This window comes from Dermacentor silvarum, chromosome 1, assembly GCF_013339745.2.
Source record: "Dermacentor silvarum isolate Dsil-2018 chromosome 1, BIME_Dsil_1.4, whole genome shotgun sequence".
NCBI classification, from domain to species: domain Eukaryota; kingdom Metazoa; phylum Arthropoda; class Arachnida; order Ixodida; family Ixodidae; genus Dermacentor; species Dermacentor silvarum.
The window spans coordinates 74,630,931-74,648,418 of record NC_051154.1 but is presented as its reverse complement, the minus strand read 5'-3'; the positions used below and the strand labels follow the sequence as shown (position 1 = coordinate 74,648,418).

At 45.8% G+C, this 17,488-nt stretch overlaps 1 protein-coding gene across 1 annotated transcript in view; it reads right to left on the bottom strand.

The window, feature by feature from the left end:
• Positions 1–12,371, bottom strand: part of LOC119466261 (putative sodium-coupled neutral amino acid transporter 7) — a 47,101-nt gene extending 34,730 nt beyond the window's left edge. The window contains exons 1-2 of the mRNA XM_037726739.2: positions 12,051–12,371; positions 2,263–2,393 (exon numbers count right to left, since the gene is read on the bottom strand). Coding sequence (XP_037582667.1) covers positions 2,263–2,393; positions 12,051–12,114 — 195 coding nt within the window. The 5' untranslated portion in view covers positions 12,115–12,371. The remainder of the gene's footprint in view (positions 1–2,262; positions 2,394–12,050) is intronic.
• Positions 12,372–17,488: the final 5,117 nt, after the last annotated feature.

The window sequence follows — 17,488 nt, the reverse complement described above, 5'->3', positions numbered from 1 at the left end:
ACGCCTCCTGACGAAGACGCCCCTGCGGGTTTCGAAATACATTTTGACGCCACGTGACTCAATACGCCATTCGCGGACAGAGTAACCGAGTAGATGGATGAAAAAAAAAAAAAAAACTGCGTCACTTTTATATATAATTTTTTGCTCTTAGCAAGAAGTTGGATTGGAGAGAGGGGCCGAATAAGCTGTCGCATGCAATAGTGATCCTTCACAGACATAAATGTTGTACTGGAAGGCGAAAATAAAGTGTAAGAACAAGAGATGGGTGAGGGGGGGGGGGAATAAAGGCGCCAATAAACCAGAGAAGCAGCTTTATAAGTGCCTTGAAACCATATTTTGCGTGTGAGGAAGTCGTGTATATAGGCGATGTCCTGTAAGAACATAGTGAGAAACAGTCATAAATCGCATGGTGCACCATCGTGACAACTGCAACCTCGATTGCGTGCCGCTTTCTCTCCTGTGACGAAAGCCAGCTAAAGTAGCGAGCACACTCGGCTTGAAAACTGCAGAATTATTGGGCTAGTTGGAGATGCCAGATCTTAATGAAGAAAGGCTCAATGCTCCAGTTACGTGCGAATGTGTGCGTGAATCGATGAGGCCTACAGACCTAAGGCTGTACATTTGAATCAAAACTTATGATGGCGCATAGTGAAGGGCTCCGGTGCAATTTCGACCCCCCGAGTTCCTTTAATGTGCACCAAAATCTTAATGTGCGGGTATTTATTCTGCGCTTATTTAATGCGGCTGCTGCGGCCGAAAATGAAAACCAGGAAGTCGTTGCTCAGGAATAAGACGCCACAACTATAGATACAGTGCCGCCGGTAAACGCATGTAATGGCCTAACGATAATGCCATTCTATCCATGAATCGCTGCGTAGAGGTCAGTTGGACTGAGCATAACGTTGATCATGAGAGTTTTACATATAGTAAGCATATACCGCACGTAAGCGGATTCGCACTAGTCGGTTAGATAGCGTTTCTGTCGTCAAAGTTGACACAGTAGATGTCAATTTTTGTGGGCCGACTTTTTATGTAGAAAGCCAAACAAGGCAGAAGTACACTGTAAAATAATTTACACCCCTAAAAATGAGAAAGGGTGTAAATGTGTGTATAACTCACACCCTTAGGGTGTTATAGACACATTTACACCTTTTTCACTTTTAGGGGTGTAAATTATTTTACAGTGTACTCACAGTAATATAGTAATATGAAGTCTTGGATTGATCAACAGTGGTCGAACAAGATATGTCGCTAGAGCCAACGTTTTAACAAGGGAAACTTGTCATCCTAGGGGCAACAACTGCTTGGCAGGGCAAACATCATGGCAATAACTGCTTATACAACTTGCACTGACGAAGACAAGTCCCCTTGTCGAAACATTGGCTCCAGCGACATCCATTGTTCCACCATTGTTGGTGACATTTATCTAGGTTATACAAGATTGAATGAAGGTTCACGAAGAGCGAGCGTGCCCTGCCCTATAAAGGCGCGCACGCACGCACGCACATACACACACACACACGCACACGCACACGCACAGGGTGTTTCAGCGAACACTTTCAAAAATTCATAAAGGTTGCCTGTGGCAGATAGCACAATTCTAGTTCATGAGCTGGTCTACTCGAAGAGGCGGACATAACTTGCACAAGAAATTGAAATGCATAATAGAATAATTAACAGAAATTCACTAATTAAGTTTTTAACTAATTACCTGATGGCCCATATTGCAATTTACAAATTGTAGTCATGGAGTTCGTAAGGCGGATCCACTTGGAACGAATTGTCGGGATGACACCAGTTTAGAGATATTAATTCCCGAACTTTAGGAGAAATGCATTGGCGTTCCAGTTAGGTTCTTAACAAAACGTCGCTTTTTGCATTGAAGCACAAAATTAACTGGAACACCAATGCATTTCTCCGCAAAGTTCGGGAATTAATATCTCGAAACTGGTGTCATCCTGCGAATTAATTCTAAGTGGATCCGCTTTGTGAATTCCACGGCTATAGTTATAAAGTGCAATATGGGCCATCAGGTAATTAGTTAAAAACTTAATTAGTGAATTTTTATTATTTAGTCGATTATGCATTTCAATTTTTGTCCAAGTAATGTCCGCCTCTTCGAGTAGACCAGCGCATTAACTAGAATTGGGCTATCTGCCCCAGGCAACCTTAAATAAATTTTGAAAGTGTTCGCTGAAACACCCTGTATATATATATATATATATAGAAGAGAGAGAGAGAGAGAGAGAGAGAAGCGCTCACCAGCTGAACGATCGTGGCCATGCAGATGCCTCCTGCGATATTGTAGGCTGCGGGGAAATGCAGGAGTCCGGCACCGAGGGCGGTGGTTGCCATCACCAAGGCTACAGAGTAGGTTGTCATCTGGCCGGCGCCTAAGGGATAGGGAAACAGGACAGGAATGACATGGAAGTGGAGTTTAGGAGATCGACCTCGTACGAGATCGATCGCACCAGTTGCCTTTTAATCCTGGCAATCCTGGCGAGCGAAGATCATGAAAGGCGGGTTAAAAACTGTACATGTAGTAACAGCTGGTGCGCGTAGGGCACGCCTTCACAAAGCTGGTAGCGGTGACGTGCTGTGCTATGGAATGTAGCAGTTGACTAGTGGATATTCCTTGCCATCAAGAGCTGGCGGCTGAAAAAAAAAGGAAAAGAAGTTAACTGCGAGTTTGTATCGGCTGCCTGAAAGGCGCATCTTCGTTGAGAAGTGCAGCGGGAACTGGATGTTCGCCTCTCGATGAGCTTAGTCCACAGGAGACGCGCCGTGCTCACTTCATGGGTTCTCTTCAACCAAGATATTTTTGGAACACTGCAGAGCACAACACCCATCCTATCTTGGTAAGGCCGTCCAAGGCCTCTGTGCATCCATTTCTGCAGAGTTACCACGACTTGTCACATTTCCCGCTCTAGACAGTCTTACACCAACCAAAAAATGGGGGAAAAAAAACGGTGACCAGGAAAAGTAGGGAGGTCTTGTCCTTGTCTTGTCATTCTTGTCCCCGTCTTTTTTTCTTTGTGCTGTAAATCATGAATATATCCCAACTCACCCAGTACTTATTTCTTATACTAACCGCTTCTTTAAAAATATAAAAAATATTCCGACCAAATGCCGAAAATGCATAGTGTGTTACGGTAGGCATACATCACGTCCATTATGCCTGCAGCAGTTTCACACGTCACATCGATTTTTGCAGGTTGCGTTAAAATCGCCTCGTGATTCGTGACTTCAGTTGCGGACGTACTCGGCCGTGGGCGAACTACTTGTGTGTTGCACACGGCGATGGCACTTCTGGCATTAATTCTTAAACGACACAGAAAGTGTAAGAGTGGGGCTGAAGATTAATGTACAGAACACAAAGATAATGTTCACTAGCCTGGCAAGGGAACAAGAATTCAGGATTGCCAGTCAGCCTCTAGAGTCTGTAAAGGAGTACCTTTATCTCAGTCAATTACTTACAAGGGACCCTGATCATGAGAAGGAAATTTACAGAAGAATCAAATTTGGTTGGAGTGGATACGGCAGATATCGCCAAATCCTGACTGGGAGCTTATACCACTGTCGTTGAAAAGAAAAGTGTACAATCATTGCATTCTACCGGTGCTAACATATGGGGCAGAAACTTGGCGGTTAACAAAGAATCTCGAGAACAAGTTAAGGACCGCACAAAGAGCGATGCATCGAAAAATGTTAGGCCTAACGTTAAGAGACAGGAAGAGAGCGGTGTGGATCAGAGAGCAAACGGGGATAGCCGTTATTCTAATTGACATCAAGAGCAAGAAATGGAGCTGGGCAGGCCATGTAATGCATCGGATGGATAACCGCTGAACCACTATATAGAGTTACAGAATGGGTACCAAGAAAAGGGAAGCGCAGTGGAGGACGGCAGAAAACTAGGTGGGATGATGAAGTTAGGAAATTTGCAGGTACAACTTGGAATGAGCCACAGGGGTAATTAGAGACCGCAGGGAGAGGCCTTCGCAAGGAGTGGGCATAAATATAGGCTGACGATGATGACGATGAACTCAATGGAGCCTAGTATTTAAATTTCATTATATGTCTATGGTTTCTTCTGTAATGATAAAGTGTTTGTATGTGTCGTGTCATGCCCTAAATACCTGCAGACCACACGAGTAAAGGTCATTGAAGAGACACCTTCGTATACACACCAAATCGCTGGCTACTCTGTTTCAGCGTACAGTGAATCGCTTGGTGACAGAGGCGGAAAGCTTTCATTTGGGGGGGGCTGACCAGCTTTCCGAACCCCATCCATGCATGCATATATATGTATATGACCTTTAATAACAGTTACAGTGGAAACTTCGTGTGACCTCGAAAGATTGTTCACTGAAGTGACAAGCTTATATGAGGATTCTTTTGCAAGACCTCAGCGTAGGGGACAATTCAGTTTTACAGCCTGAGTCCCCTCGCACCGCCAAGAGACTGGCGTCTCTTGGTTGAGCCATGCGACAAGCGGAATCAGTTAAACACGTTAGGGAGATACATGTGTCTTGTGCGCATTAAGTCGCACAAGTACACATCTATCAAAAAGCAATGTAACGTCTTGTAAAAGATTTAATACAAAAAATACAAGAAATCTTTTCCTTGCGAAAGGCAAGTTATTGAGGAGACATAACATATATAAACATTAAACGATATATAACAATTTCTGAACACAACTTACGACTAGAATTATTAGCATAAGTATAATGTGATTCTGTAACGCCATAGTTTCATTACATGCCAAAGCATGCCTTATGCCACTGGTTTCGTTTATTTGCCGGAGGCAGAACAAAGGATTATAGAGTAAAAATTATCAGCTAGGTGCCCAAATAAATAAAGATATTAACAAATAAATAAGACAGCGATATCTCAAAAGCGCGAAAGGACTCGATAGCAAATATAGGAACAGCGTGGATTGAGCGGCAAATGCAGCATATGACGAATAAAAATTAATAAGAAAAATGCACAGCATGGACTGCGGAGTTCTACAAATAGCGCAACCAAGCGTCTTTTCTTACCAAAATGCCTTCACGCTGCTTGCGCTGTTATGGACCCCATTTTCGTTCCTTTGTATAACTTTTTGCGTTGTTTTCTAAGCCTGGTGGTTTGCTTTGACTTGTAAGTTAGTGCCTTTCTCTCTCCTATTAAAGACATCAGTTCGTTGTCTGATGCGACGATTTCACCATCACTGAAAAAGTGTTCGTTCGGGCACTTAATCTGGAAATGAAGTCGCCGGCAATCATCAAAGTGATTTTGCGGGAGAGTTCTTTGTGGGCGTGAAAAAATTGCCAGATGGTTCAAACGGGCTTGTCCAGTCGTCGACCGCAAGTACATTTTCAGTCGCCGAAGGCAAGGAAAGGACCTCTCGGATGTGGTCGATGAGACAGGTACGGCCAATGCAATTTTTTAGCTTGGTCATTTCCGGCAAAAGGTTTCGCAGGTGTTCGCCCTTGCAACCCGTAAACATGTGCACGACCTCCCCAAATATGTCCATTGATGCCGACCTTTGCTGGCTTAAAATCAAGCAGCATATCTCTGTGCAAAATCAGGCGTCCTGGTTCAAGGTAGTCACCGTAGAACGCTATCACCGTAGAACTTCCCTATGGCAAGCTGCTCAATGTGGGACTTACGCTGCTACATATCAGGTGCATGGATACCTGTTGTTTAACGAAGACAGCACTGTGTCAAGTACTTCATAGAACCTCTGGCGGGACATGTCACTCACTGATGGAAACACGTCAGCTGAGGAACCTTCTTGATAGCGGCGTGGAGTCTTCTTTCGCCTAGCGGCTAGAACACACGGATCCCCAACTTCTACTTTTCCTGCCTCTACCATACATACGCGGGTCACGCGCTTTATTTTGGAGTTAATCTGCGCCGAGTTCAAGCTTGGGCCATCCGAGATGGCTGGTCCATTCGCGTGCGCTGTCTCCCCCCGCACGCTATGTAGTGTTATGTTTCCGCTGGTGCTTATACGCTGGAAAATACGCTTCCTTTTCAGCGTCAGACGGGTTCTGGTGAAGTACTGATAAGCGAGGTGCCCACTATTGGTTTTGTCGTTGGTGCTCGTGCTGTGTTTGTCCGCACAGCACGAGCACCAACGACCGCAGCCGCGGTAGAAGCGAGCTCGACGCCTGTTTTCTATTTCTCCTTTTATTGCGACAGCAATTGTATCAACACTCCAGGCAAATTTTCGCTGTCTTTTCGTCGCCGTGATATTCCGTACAAGGTCCAAAAGTCATATGAGTGAGCGACCCATACACTAAGGGTGCGAGAAAAAGCCCGTAGCGCTGAGCCGTAACACTTGATGGACACTATCTTCCCGCGCGCTCAATAATCGGGTTAGTTAGAGGTCACGTGATCAAATGTGTGCATGGGCAGGAGAGCACGCGTCTTCTCATCTAGCCCTACCGCAGCTGCAAATTACTGTGTGCTGTTGGCGCTTACGCAGCCCGCGTGCCGTATCCACTTGTTGGTAATCATTGGGGGTGCATTGATCAAGGGTGAGCAGGGATGGCTGCTAACTTCATGCGCGCTGCCTTCCTTCTTAGGCTGTTTTTACGCGCCCCAAGTGTTGCAGATCGCATAGCTTAAGTTAAGAGACAGGGATAATTGGAAATCGCTGACAGAAACCATCCTGTAGTGGACATAAGAATATGCAGATGATGATGATGAATCTAATTTTCGGAGTCACGGTGAATCGCACGCCTGTACGAACCATTCGTCCCTCGCTGCCGGCGTTTATCATAATGCCAGCATTGTGATAGCGACTGATCGTGGTCATCCAGCGGGATATTTACAGGTTTACGTGGTCCGTGCATTGCACGATGTTTGTTAATTTAATTAGTGAGTAAATGTTACTACAATTCATATAAGCGATATAACGAACGTACAGACTCGTGTGAGGGCCGCACTTTTTTGCCTCAATTTTGATGAGCCTTACAACGGACCGGGCCATTTTATCTAATTTTTCCAACTATACGAGTATGAAATCCGCCGTAAACCTCCGCGATCGCCTCTTGACGCCCTCTATAGCAGTGTACAACTTTAGAAGGCAGCGGCATTTGCCCCTCAAAGGCGGATGCACACGAGCATCCACCAATGGGCGTGCACTCTAAACTGACGCCATGAGCCATGCAGCCGGTGACCCCGCCGACAGAGGACTTGGCAGCCTGCGCTTCGAGCTGGGCCGAGTCGCGTCAGCGGGACTATTTCTTTAGTCGCGGTGGCAATCGGCTGCTGCGCTTCAGTGATCAGGGCGGGGCGCCTCTCCTGTCTTCTTAAGTTATAACCGACTTTTATTGCGATAGCAATTATATGGACACTTCCACCGGATTTCTGCCGTCGGCGTCGCCGTCGTCGTCGCCGTCGCCGTGAGGTTCCCTATAGATAAAATCTTCGCCGCGCGCCGTATGCCCGAGCGGAAGCGTGCGGGGACGCGCGCTATCACGGAGAGCGAACGCACTCAATCTCCCACGCGCAAGCAAGGAAGCGGGAAGCGAGCGCCGGAGGGAGCAGGGGGGGGGGGGGGGGGGGGGCGCACTTCTCTGCCAACAACCGCGCTCGTCACTCGTCGCTCGCGCGCACCGTCTCTTACCTCCACACGGCTCTGACCCGTACATTCGCCACTCAGTTTCTGTTGAAGCGATAGACGCACGTATACCTTCGCCCGCAGCGGCGTATGCTTGCTGCCGGTGTTTTGACAGTCGTTGTCTGCAGTCATTCAGTGTGATCTATTCGTGTTTGTTTGTGCGCGCTCACACCATGCACGCTTGTTCATTCAGTTAGTAATAGTCGGGCCACATTTTCCAACGCACGCTACACATGCAATGCTGCCCGGATCGGCAGTGCAGCGCTACCGGTGTGTCCCTTCGCACGCGCTGCCCACGGGAAGCGCTTCTCATCAACACCACGGTTTCACACGCGCCTTCTCGTGGTCATCCAGTCTCTCTTCATGTCGGTCTACTTACGCCGCAGCACACCTGCTTACTTAAAGCTCATGTTTACTACAATTCATATTGCTACCAAAGCGGCTCACCTTACTTCGTATGACATTGCTGTGTTGCTATCGCATTCATTGCTTCGCCCTTAAGGCGAAACTGTGACATTTTTTTTTTTATAGTTGCGACACCCGAAAGTACGCTGCGCGGGAAAATTCGCAGCGGAGCGCGATCGGAATCGCGCTGAACGCGATTCCTTCTCGGTTAGATTAATATATATATATATATATATATATATATATATATTTGCTTTCAAGTGGGGGTGCGGCTCTTACACGGATTTATACGCGGAGAATCTTTTTCGTGTAATTGTCTTATGCTTCGCTATCATTATTACTGCTTCGCCTTTCCGGCAAAACTCCAGCCTCTTTTTCTTTTTTTTTTATGAGTCCTATAGTAGAAGCTCTGCTGCGCATGACTGCTATTAATTCTGATTTCGAGTGAATCCGGCTTGGCCTCATTTCGGTTACTATAAGTGAATTATATATATTTATGACCTCTGCATGCACGTTGCGATGTTTCCATCCCCAATAAATGTTGTAAATTATTATATGTTATTTTTTCATGAGTCGCTAGCATTACCTACAGGAAAGAGAAGCAATGCTGAGACACATATCGTTCACGTGCATTTCACACACCGTTGATAAATGACTCTGCCGAAAGGGTCACTGAAGACTGCAGGTCTTTTTCAGTGTCAAAAAAGTGCGCAAAGCAATTTGTAGTGACTTGAACATACAGCATATTGAACATATTGATTCCCTAGACATGGGCTATACATATCATTAGAAATAATTGTTAGTTGGCTCCCTCTTTTTCAAAATATCATAAATTTTGTGCTGTGTACACATTGAAATATAATGTGTCTGTGCATGGTGTTCACACTGGAAATTAAAATAACACGTTGAAGTGAAAAAATACGGATAAGGGAGCCGCCGTTGGTGCTTCTAATGCACTTGTTTTCCTATTGCCAGGATTTTCAGAAATAAAGCGAAATTATGAATAAAAGCCGTGCACGTCCGCGTGAACAATGATGCAGTTAGCTTTTAGCCCCAAAAACATTTGAAGGGAAAATGTAGAGGCACCTCAAAAGAAACCATAAACGGTCTGGGTAACAGGACTCTGGTACTGACTTTTTGAGGAGCGGGGGAGGGGGGGAGGCGCTGAGGCACCGCCGGGGGGGGGGGGGGGGGGGGAGCCGCAGCGCCTCCCGCACATGTTCAGTATGTGCCACATGAAGTGATCAAAGAAAGCATATACAGTATAGGGAGCGGACGTATATATTGCTGATCGCCACAGCGATAGCACGGCTGCGCTGTGCGGTTAATGCATTCCCACATGGCTGCGCTGCTTCGTGAGCTCTTAAGAAGCCATTCCTACAACAGCCTTTGAAACATTGACTGATATGTCCGAATGTTGCGCAGGGCACGTAATGCGATATCGCCTAACAATTACAACATTCTTGGAAGAACAGCGAGTGGCACTTTTATCAAAACAGCCTGCCTGCACACACGCGGGGAAGGAGTGGCGCAACGGCTTGGATACCGAACAGGCACAAGCTTCACTTGTTCTGTGCAAAATAAACACTACGATGGCATTGTTAAATGTAAGAACGCAAAACACAGACATGGAGCTCCGTCTCTCTGTGTGCGTGTATCGCGCTCTTACATTTAGCAATGCAATACCAACACGCCCAAGCATACAGTCTTGGGAACTGCGATCTCTTGACACTCAGGCGGCTTTTACTTTACTCATTGAGTTTAGCTGCAGCAAATAAAAATTTGAGCATATAAATTTGATTATCTGGCTGCAAAAAAAAGTTTTCATAGTTCCCATTTGCGCGTCCATGCTCAAGTGGGCGCCTAACGGGCCTAATCATGTCGTTTAGCTGACTATACTTTGCTACGATGCCAATGGCATATGGCACAAATTCTTTCAGGAAAATGCGATTTGTTTTCGCATTGGAGACGATAACGTCTCGAAGAAGTTGTGCACAGTGCAAAAGAATTTCATCTTGCGTGACGGCTTCTTTCTGCATGCTCCGGGGTGCCCGCCAACTGTTGCGGTGACGTCGTAACTATCGCCGATACGCAGCACGATCATGGGGCCACAGCATATTTCTTGACAGTTGCCGCGTTGCAGTGGACGCATTTCTTTCCAACTACGTCAGTACATTTGGCTGCGCAACGTCGCTGTCATGGACGGTACAAATTTTTTGTTGATTTTTTGCAGCTGCATTGCTCACGTTGTTGCTTGACGGGCGTGAATTCACATGCGAGCTTTGGCACACAGCTCGTCCAGACAAAAGCTATCAGCACTTTCTCGCAGCACGCTGCTATGCATGAATGTGAAAACGAGCACCATTTCTAAAGCTAAGGTGGGCCTTAATATCGATATACTACGCTGCATCTGAATTGGGTAATAGGTTTTAATAAAATACCACTCATCCGTGTGCTCACGTGATCTGCGTTCTTCTGGTGATCATCGATCGCTTCACTGGAGTGCAACATATCTCACATAGAGGAATTGCCCTCATTGTTAAAGTGTACAGGAATACAGGGTCAAGCATTTGATTTGTTGATCACCTCCGCTCCTGGCAGCCAATCGTCCACCCTTGTTGTTGCTGTTGTGCCCTTCAGTACTAATACCGTGATATTTCTGCTTATGTGCCTATGTGCTCATATGGATATCTCTGAGGGATCCGAGGTACCAGAAGTGGTAGTAGGAAGATGGATACCTGAGCAGGAAATACGGGACAACAAGGGAAAGGGACACCTCAGTCCGCTACCAACGATTTGACGAGACGACATATCTTCTTCAAGGGCTTTGACGACGACAAGTCTTCGCGTGAACACGTTGGCACCGGATTGAGGCGTCCCTTTCCATTGCCCTCCCATATCACTGAGGTATACAGTGTAATAGCGGCGCGGCTTACAGCCAGTCGGAATTTAAACACTTGTATAAGCGCACTTCGAAAGTTGTTTTATTTATTTATTTATTTATTTATTCATTCATTCATTTACCCCTAAAGGCCCTGCACGGGGAGGGTATTACATAGGGGGGACGGGTGGATACATTCATTAATAAACGCTCTACATATTAGGAAGAAGAACAACAATACATAGATAAATAATAAAAAAAACAGCAATTAAAACATAAAGCATAATACGAGAGGCAATGATGAACAAAAGAAAATCAACAAAGTATTATTGCACATTTCCATCACAGCGAAGTAAATCTTAGAATTTTTTTGTGTCAGTTTCTGTGGCGATGTGTGATGGCAAATTGTTCCACTGAATGATCGTGCGAGGAATGAATGAGTTGTCATGAGAGGATGAATGGCACTTTACGAGTTTAACTTTGAAAGAATGATCATGTCGTGGAAAGATGGCATGCATGGGGTGACTGAAAGAAATCGTTGTGAAGGGATGGATGGTGATAAAGCTTATGGAAAAGTGTTAAGCAAGCAAGTTTACGGCGACATGATAGGTCTTCCAGTTCGGCACGTTTTTTTTTAGTTCTGAGACATAGGATGACTAGTCTGAAAAAATGGAGCCAACAGCACGGCTCGGCAAGGATTCGATGTTAGTGATAACGTAGGCTTGATCGGGGTCCCAAATCACCGCAGCTTATTCAATTTTAGGACGTATTAGAGTAGCATAAGCAAGCTTTTTAGGTGGATAGGGGCATGTTTGAGGTTACGATTAAGAAGACCAAGAGAGGGTTAGCACACGCTAGGGTGAGGTCGATATGGTGATGCCATGTAAAGTCACACTGAAGGTGCACCCTAAGGTACTTGTAAGTTGTTGTTAGTTCTACAGTATTGCTACTGCTAGTTCAAGTAAGTACAAATTTATAATTAACCAATCAAATGGCTTGATTCAAACAGGTAAGTTGCACTGTTCTTGGCTGTGCGCGTTGGAGACGCGGTGTAAAATGATGGAAGCAGTTTCGAGCTGAACGACATCAGAGATTTTCGAGCGAGCTCGAAGCACGCTGCGTGCATCACGAGGTAAAACATGCTTTTCCTACCTTCGCTTGCCTCCGAAGGCGGCGATACATCGGCGATTTCCTTCACTGCAGGCGGGGCGTTCATTTTCTGGTCCCGCCGTATGCAGCTCGGGCTGGTGTTCCTCAGATGCACTGTCCGCACTTCGAGGCGGGCTCGAACGCTGTCAGTCTCGGCGCGCTGTATCGCGAAAGGCTGCCGCCGGGCCTAAGGAATCTGCCAGAGGGTAGTAGCACATGCTTCCCTCGAAAAATCTGCGTCATCTTGACAACGTTTGCACGCGCACCCAGCTCCTAAAACGGTGGTCCTCATGGCAGCGGCGTCGTTTCCGTTGCGAATGGACGCTCGTGACAGGCGCGGCTAGCTGCACGTGTGGGCAGTATGTTGCTGCCTCGTGTCGTGCGGAAGCTCGTGACGGCAAGCTAGGTTTACGGCCGGCCTATAGCGCGGCCAATCACACAAGCTGGTATTAAAAAAAAGTTGGAAGACTGCAAGTTGGGCTTGTTTGATTACATGCATGGTTGCGGACACAAAAACCGGCCAAATGACAAAAAAAAAAAAAAAAAAAAAAAGAATGTCGGCTCTTCCACTCCGGGAAGATCGTTAACCAACGAAGCTGAAACATGTGGCTCCGGTGTTTATCACTGCGTTAATCCCGAGGGTTCATTAAAGTATTTCTCAATTATGAGATTACACAGACGTTCGGCTGTGACGGGGAGAACGACGTCACTGACGGTATGCCCGCAGTCTGCTGTTGTCGCTTGCGTTCGATGTCTCGAGTTTGCTAGGCGGGGTGGTTATCAGCATTCGGTATTATCCCGCCCCATTGCCGCTTGCGATTCTTCGAAATTAAATTGCTTCAAAATTAAATCTGTCCGTTACGTAAAACAATTAATGGCTCATACCCCCGTAAACGCGGCCTCCCCATTACGACGACAGAAGAGATATGAAATTCTACGCTGGAATGATTAGCGGCAACGCAGCCAGCTGCGGAAGCAGACAACGACGACGAACGCGGTATCAGCGGCGCGAGCGCGTGCCGAGCACGAGCACGAGCGCAAACCGAGGGGCGCCAACAAGCCAGCTGCGGGAGAAGACGACGACGATCGAGCCAATGCTGATGATGATAGTTTTCTGTCAACAGGCGATTTCGTCTAGCCATATAAAGCTTCGCTTAAAAAAAAAAAAAAAAAAAAAAAAAAAAACAAGGCACGACACGAGCGCTGTGTCGTGCACGTTATGCCTTCCTTCGTATTTGTTCTGGTTCTTGTGCATGTCCGTCGTTGCGAAGGTTAGCAGCCTCCAAGAGCGCTGCCAATTGGGAGGTTAGGTGGTGAATTCAGGCGCACGCGGAAACGCAGCGGAACAAAGCACCTTCGAAGCAGCTCCTGCGAAAGATAGGCGTCATTCTATCTCACCAATGTGTGTATATATCAACAACGTGCTGCGTCATCTGTATTTGTGTTTCTTCATTTTTTTCTAGAAGCAGACGCTCTTTGCGGCTCCTTTCTGAACTATACGATACGTGAATAAATTTGCTGAGAGGCCTAGAATATGAATAAGGATCTCTCGAGCTCTACAGTTTTCCTTCTCCAGTGTGATGTCGCAGCAACGCGCGGTTAATGGTGGGATCTGATGTGGATGTGTTTTAGGAATCGACCATTTTTCGGTGAAGCTCAGATGCCAATTCTAGGTTGCTGCAGGCGAGCGAATTAAAGCGTAGCACCTCGATGATAGAGCCGTAAACCCCACTCAGCAACTCCACTTTGCAGTGCAGTGTAGCTTGGGCCCGGTATTTCCCATCCTCGGTGGCATCCGGCTATTCTCATGCATCATGCGGAGGCTGTGGGTTCGGTTTCCACTGGTACGGTAACTTGCTTTTCCTTGCTTCACGTTAGTAGGAATAAGAAGGTGAACATAAATTTACTCTTTTTTTTGTATAGCAGCGCAACGAAAATAAGGTAGAACACGAAGAAAGGAACTTCATAACGGAATTATGAGATTTGTTGGTGATTTATTAGTAGTTACTGTACAGGTCGGATTGTAATCGTAGAGTGGTTAGTGTTCCATCAAAGTGGCATCGGCCTAAGTTTCACTCGTGAACTGTCAGCTAATGCGAGTTGTAGTTTTGGGATGTCAAGTTTAGAATTATGCAAGAACACGGGTGTTGGGCATATTCTTCTAGATCTGTACAACCGCTGCTAAAATCGTGCTCCCGTCGTGCAAAAAACTGTCAAGGATAAGATCATCATAATCGCGTCTTCGCTCAGCTCTATTCAAACCACGTGTGCACACTTCACCAGGAAACTTAACCCACGAAGTTGAAAGGCTCAGATCAACGAGTTACTATTTCCAAATGAGTAGGTACCAATAAATTAGTAAAAGAGGTCAATTGCTTGCTTCGGTGAACAAGACCACGCATTCTGATGTTCGTAAAAAGACTCACGCGTCCATACATTCAAGCGCCTAAGTCAAAGTAATAAAAAAAAAATGCCGCATTAAGGGACAAATAAATGTAGTCTTGTTAGCTTCTAACGATTGCCAAGAGTGCGTCGTACCTATGTAAACAAAAATCAGATGGCGATGCGGAAGCTAACCTGGGTGGATGCAATATGAAACCCGAAGATTCGTCGTGCTAGGAAGGTGACGACACCGGAATGTATGCGACAGAATGACGACGATTGAACGACCATGACGGCATGACGATTACTGTACGACGACGACGCAACGACGACGGTGTCATAATAATGGCGGCGTGATCAACAGCATGATTACGGCTGCGTGATAACGACAGTAAGATGGCGACGAAATGAGAACGCAGGGAGGAGAAGAAAATAAAGCCGGCCAAACGATGACGTCGGCATATGGCAACGACGGAACGATCACAACGAAATGAAGGCGATGAAATGGACGAAGATGAAAAGACAACGACGGCATATGTGTGTTAGAGCTCACGTCCGCGCCTATGTACAACACCTGGCCCCTCAGGCCATTCTAGGCTTGTACTAGATCCGGTGCCGGTCTGCGCTATGCCCGGTATACCTCCTATATATATCCACATATATGTCTGCCGAGATACCGACCGACGCAGCAGCACCCAGACACCATCAGTCATGCCAAACCAGGGAAAGTAGGCAAACAGAACTTCGCTTTAATAATCGAAATCATTATCAACACTGAGTTGTACAAAACGATTGAAAGAGTCACTAAATGTATCAATAACGGAAGCGTCATCCGCGCGGCTAAAATTGAGAAATGAGGTGAACGATATGTTTGGTTTGGGTACAGAAAGAGAAACAAACTGAAATTGCTTTATGCTTAGCAATATGTACAGCCTTCCGAATTTTTATCTATATTGCGCGAGCGTCCACCACGCGTCATTTCAGCGCCTTTAAGCGGCGATAATCAGCGAGGATGGCAGAGGTACTTTCAAGTGCACTAAGCACTCTCCTGCGCAAGAGTCGTCTAATGCGATGTTCCCTTCATGACGACGTACGACCATATTATAGCGTTCTCGCGCGATTTAGCTAAAAATGCGGGAGGCTGTATATACAGTGCTCAGCGATTGAAACGCGATACTCGAAGCGCGATGGCCTGCCGGCGCTTTTTGCGCCGCCGCTCCGCACTGGGGAGCTGATTAATTGTGGTATACACGATGAAGACGAGAGCCTTTGTGACACAATGTGACTGCATTTGGTGTTCCCCAGAGGCGCGATAAGCACCGGACGCCATGCGGTCCAAGTATCACGTTTCAATCGCCGTACACTGTACCTCAAAAACTGCCATCTACGAAACGGGGACTGAGAAAGAGTATATATAAAACTGCCTGACCACTGGTTGGCACCTGGACTAGATGCTTAAGACCGCTCGACATTGAAAGCTCAAGAAGCTCCCTTTGATAAGCGAACGTTATCACCAGTCGAAGCTAGTGATGACCACGAGATCATTGAGGTATTAATATCTCCCATGATCAGTAGGTACGAAGAGGCACGCGTGCAAGAACGTATTCAGACTATAAAGGAGCTGAAGGGCCCGAACATGAAGGACGATAAAAGACGCTGATTGTTAGAAATTTATTTTCAACGTAAAGCTTGCACCAAGCATAGTTCAGCTGGAGCGTGTATCACTAAATAGCTAAAGTTAGACTCCATAAAAAGAGCTACGCCACCTCCTCGGCAGTGTTTCCTGTCAAATTTGACCACGTTAAGCCCAGGGGGTGTTATTTCCTCATCTTGTATACATGATGTTTCAGCGAACACTTTCAAAAATTTTTAAAGGTTGTCTGTGGCAGATAGCACAATTATAGTTCATGAGCTGGTCTACTCGAAGAAGCGGACATTACTTGCACAAAAAATTGAAATGCATAATCAACTAATTAAGAAATTCACTAATGATGTTTTTAACTAGTTACCTTATGACCCATATTGCAGTTAACAAATTGTAGCCGAGAAGTTCGCAAGAGTAGATTCACTTGGAACGAATTCTCGGGATGACACCAGTTTCGAGATATTAATTCCCGAACTGTATGGTTAACTGAAAACATCAGAGAAATCCTTCAAGATTTTTTTACTTTCGATGAGCTATTTTGGATGCCGATGAGCGAGTTGGATGCCTAAAGATGCAGACGTCCTTGTAGAAAAAAAAAATCTAGTGGCCCTTTCTGGGTATCAAGGGACGCATAAAGCATAAAATGAAGATTTGAAGTCATGGCCACATTCTAAAACTTTTTATACTATGAATTATTGCTATTTGCATAGATGGTAATTGGATACTTGCGATAGAACCGAATATTCGTATAAACTATTAGCGACGCCGAATGTTCGTGATAAAATATCTGATTATCTCGCTAGCAGGTTATTTAGACTGGATATCCTGACTATTTCTTTATAAATCCGGATAACCGGTTTCTACCTAGGAATTATGGACATTGCCATTGCGGTCATTTGTCGAACTTCACCGCTATGCACCGGCGTAACTCAATGGGTAATTTTTTTTTAATATTTCAGGAGGCCACCCGAATTTGAACTACCTTCAGTTCGAAACACCGAGATGGTGCGCCCTTCTAATAGCATGCGTATTTATGGCACTTAGCCGTAACTTTCCAGCTGCTTTATAGCAGTCTTTTAAGTCTGACTGAAATACTGCTACAACGCTTCGCATTACGGGCGAAACCGACTTATTTTCATTATCAACGTCAGCATACGTAGCCTTATTTCAATACCTAGCCATATTTCAAAAGTCAGTTATATATCAAGCGGGCAGTGGCGTAGCCTGAAAATTTGTTCGGGGTGGGGGGGGGGGGGGGGCGCTGACGTTGCAGCGCGGCCTTCTCCTTATAGAATTTGTCGAGGGATCACATACATGGATAATCACTGCATTGACATTACCAATGCCATTGTATATTAGATGCTGCAAACGAATTATTGAACGCTACGCACTCTCAAGTAAATTATGTATTTTT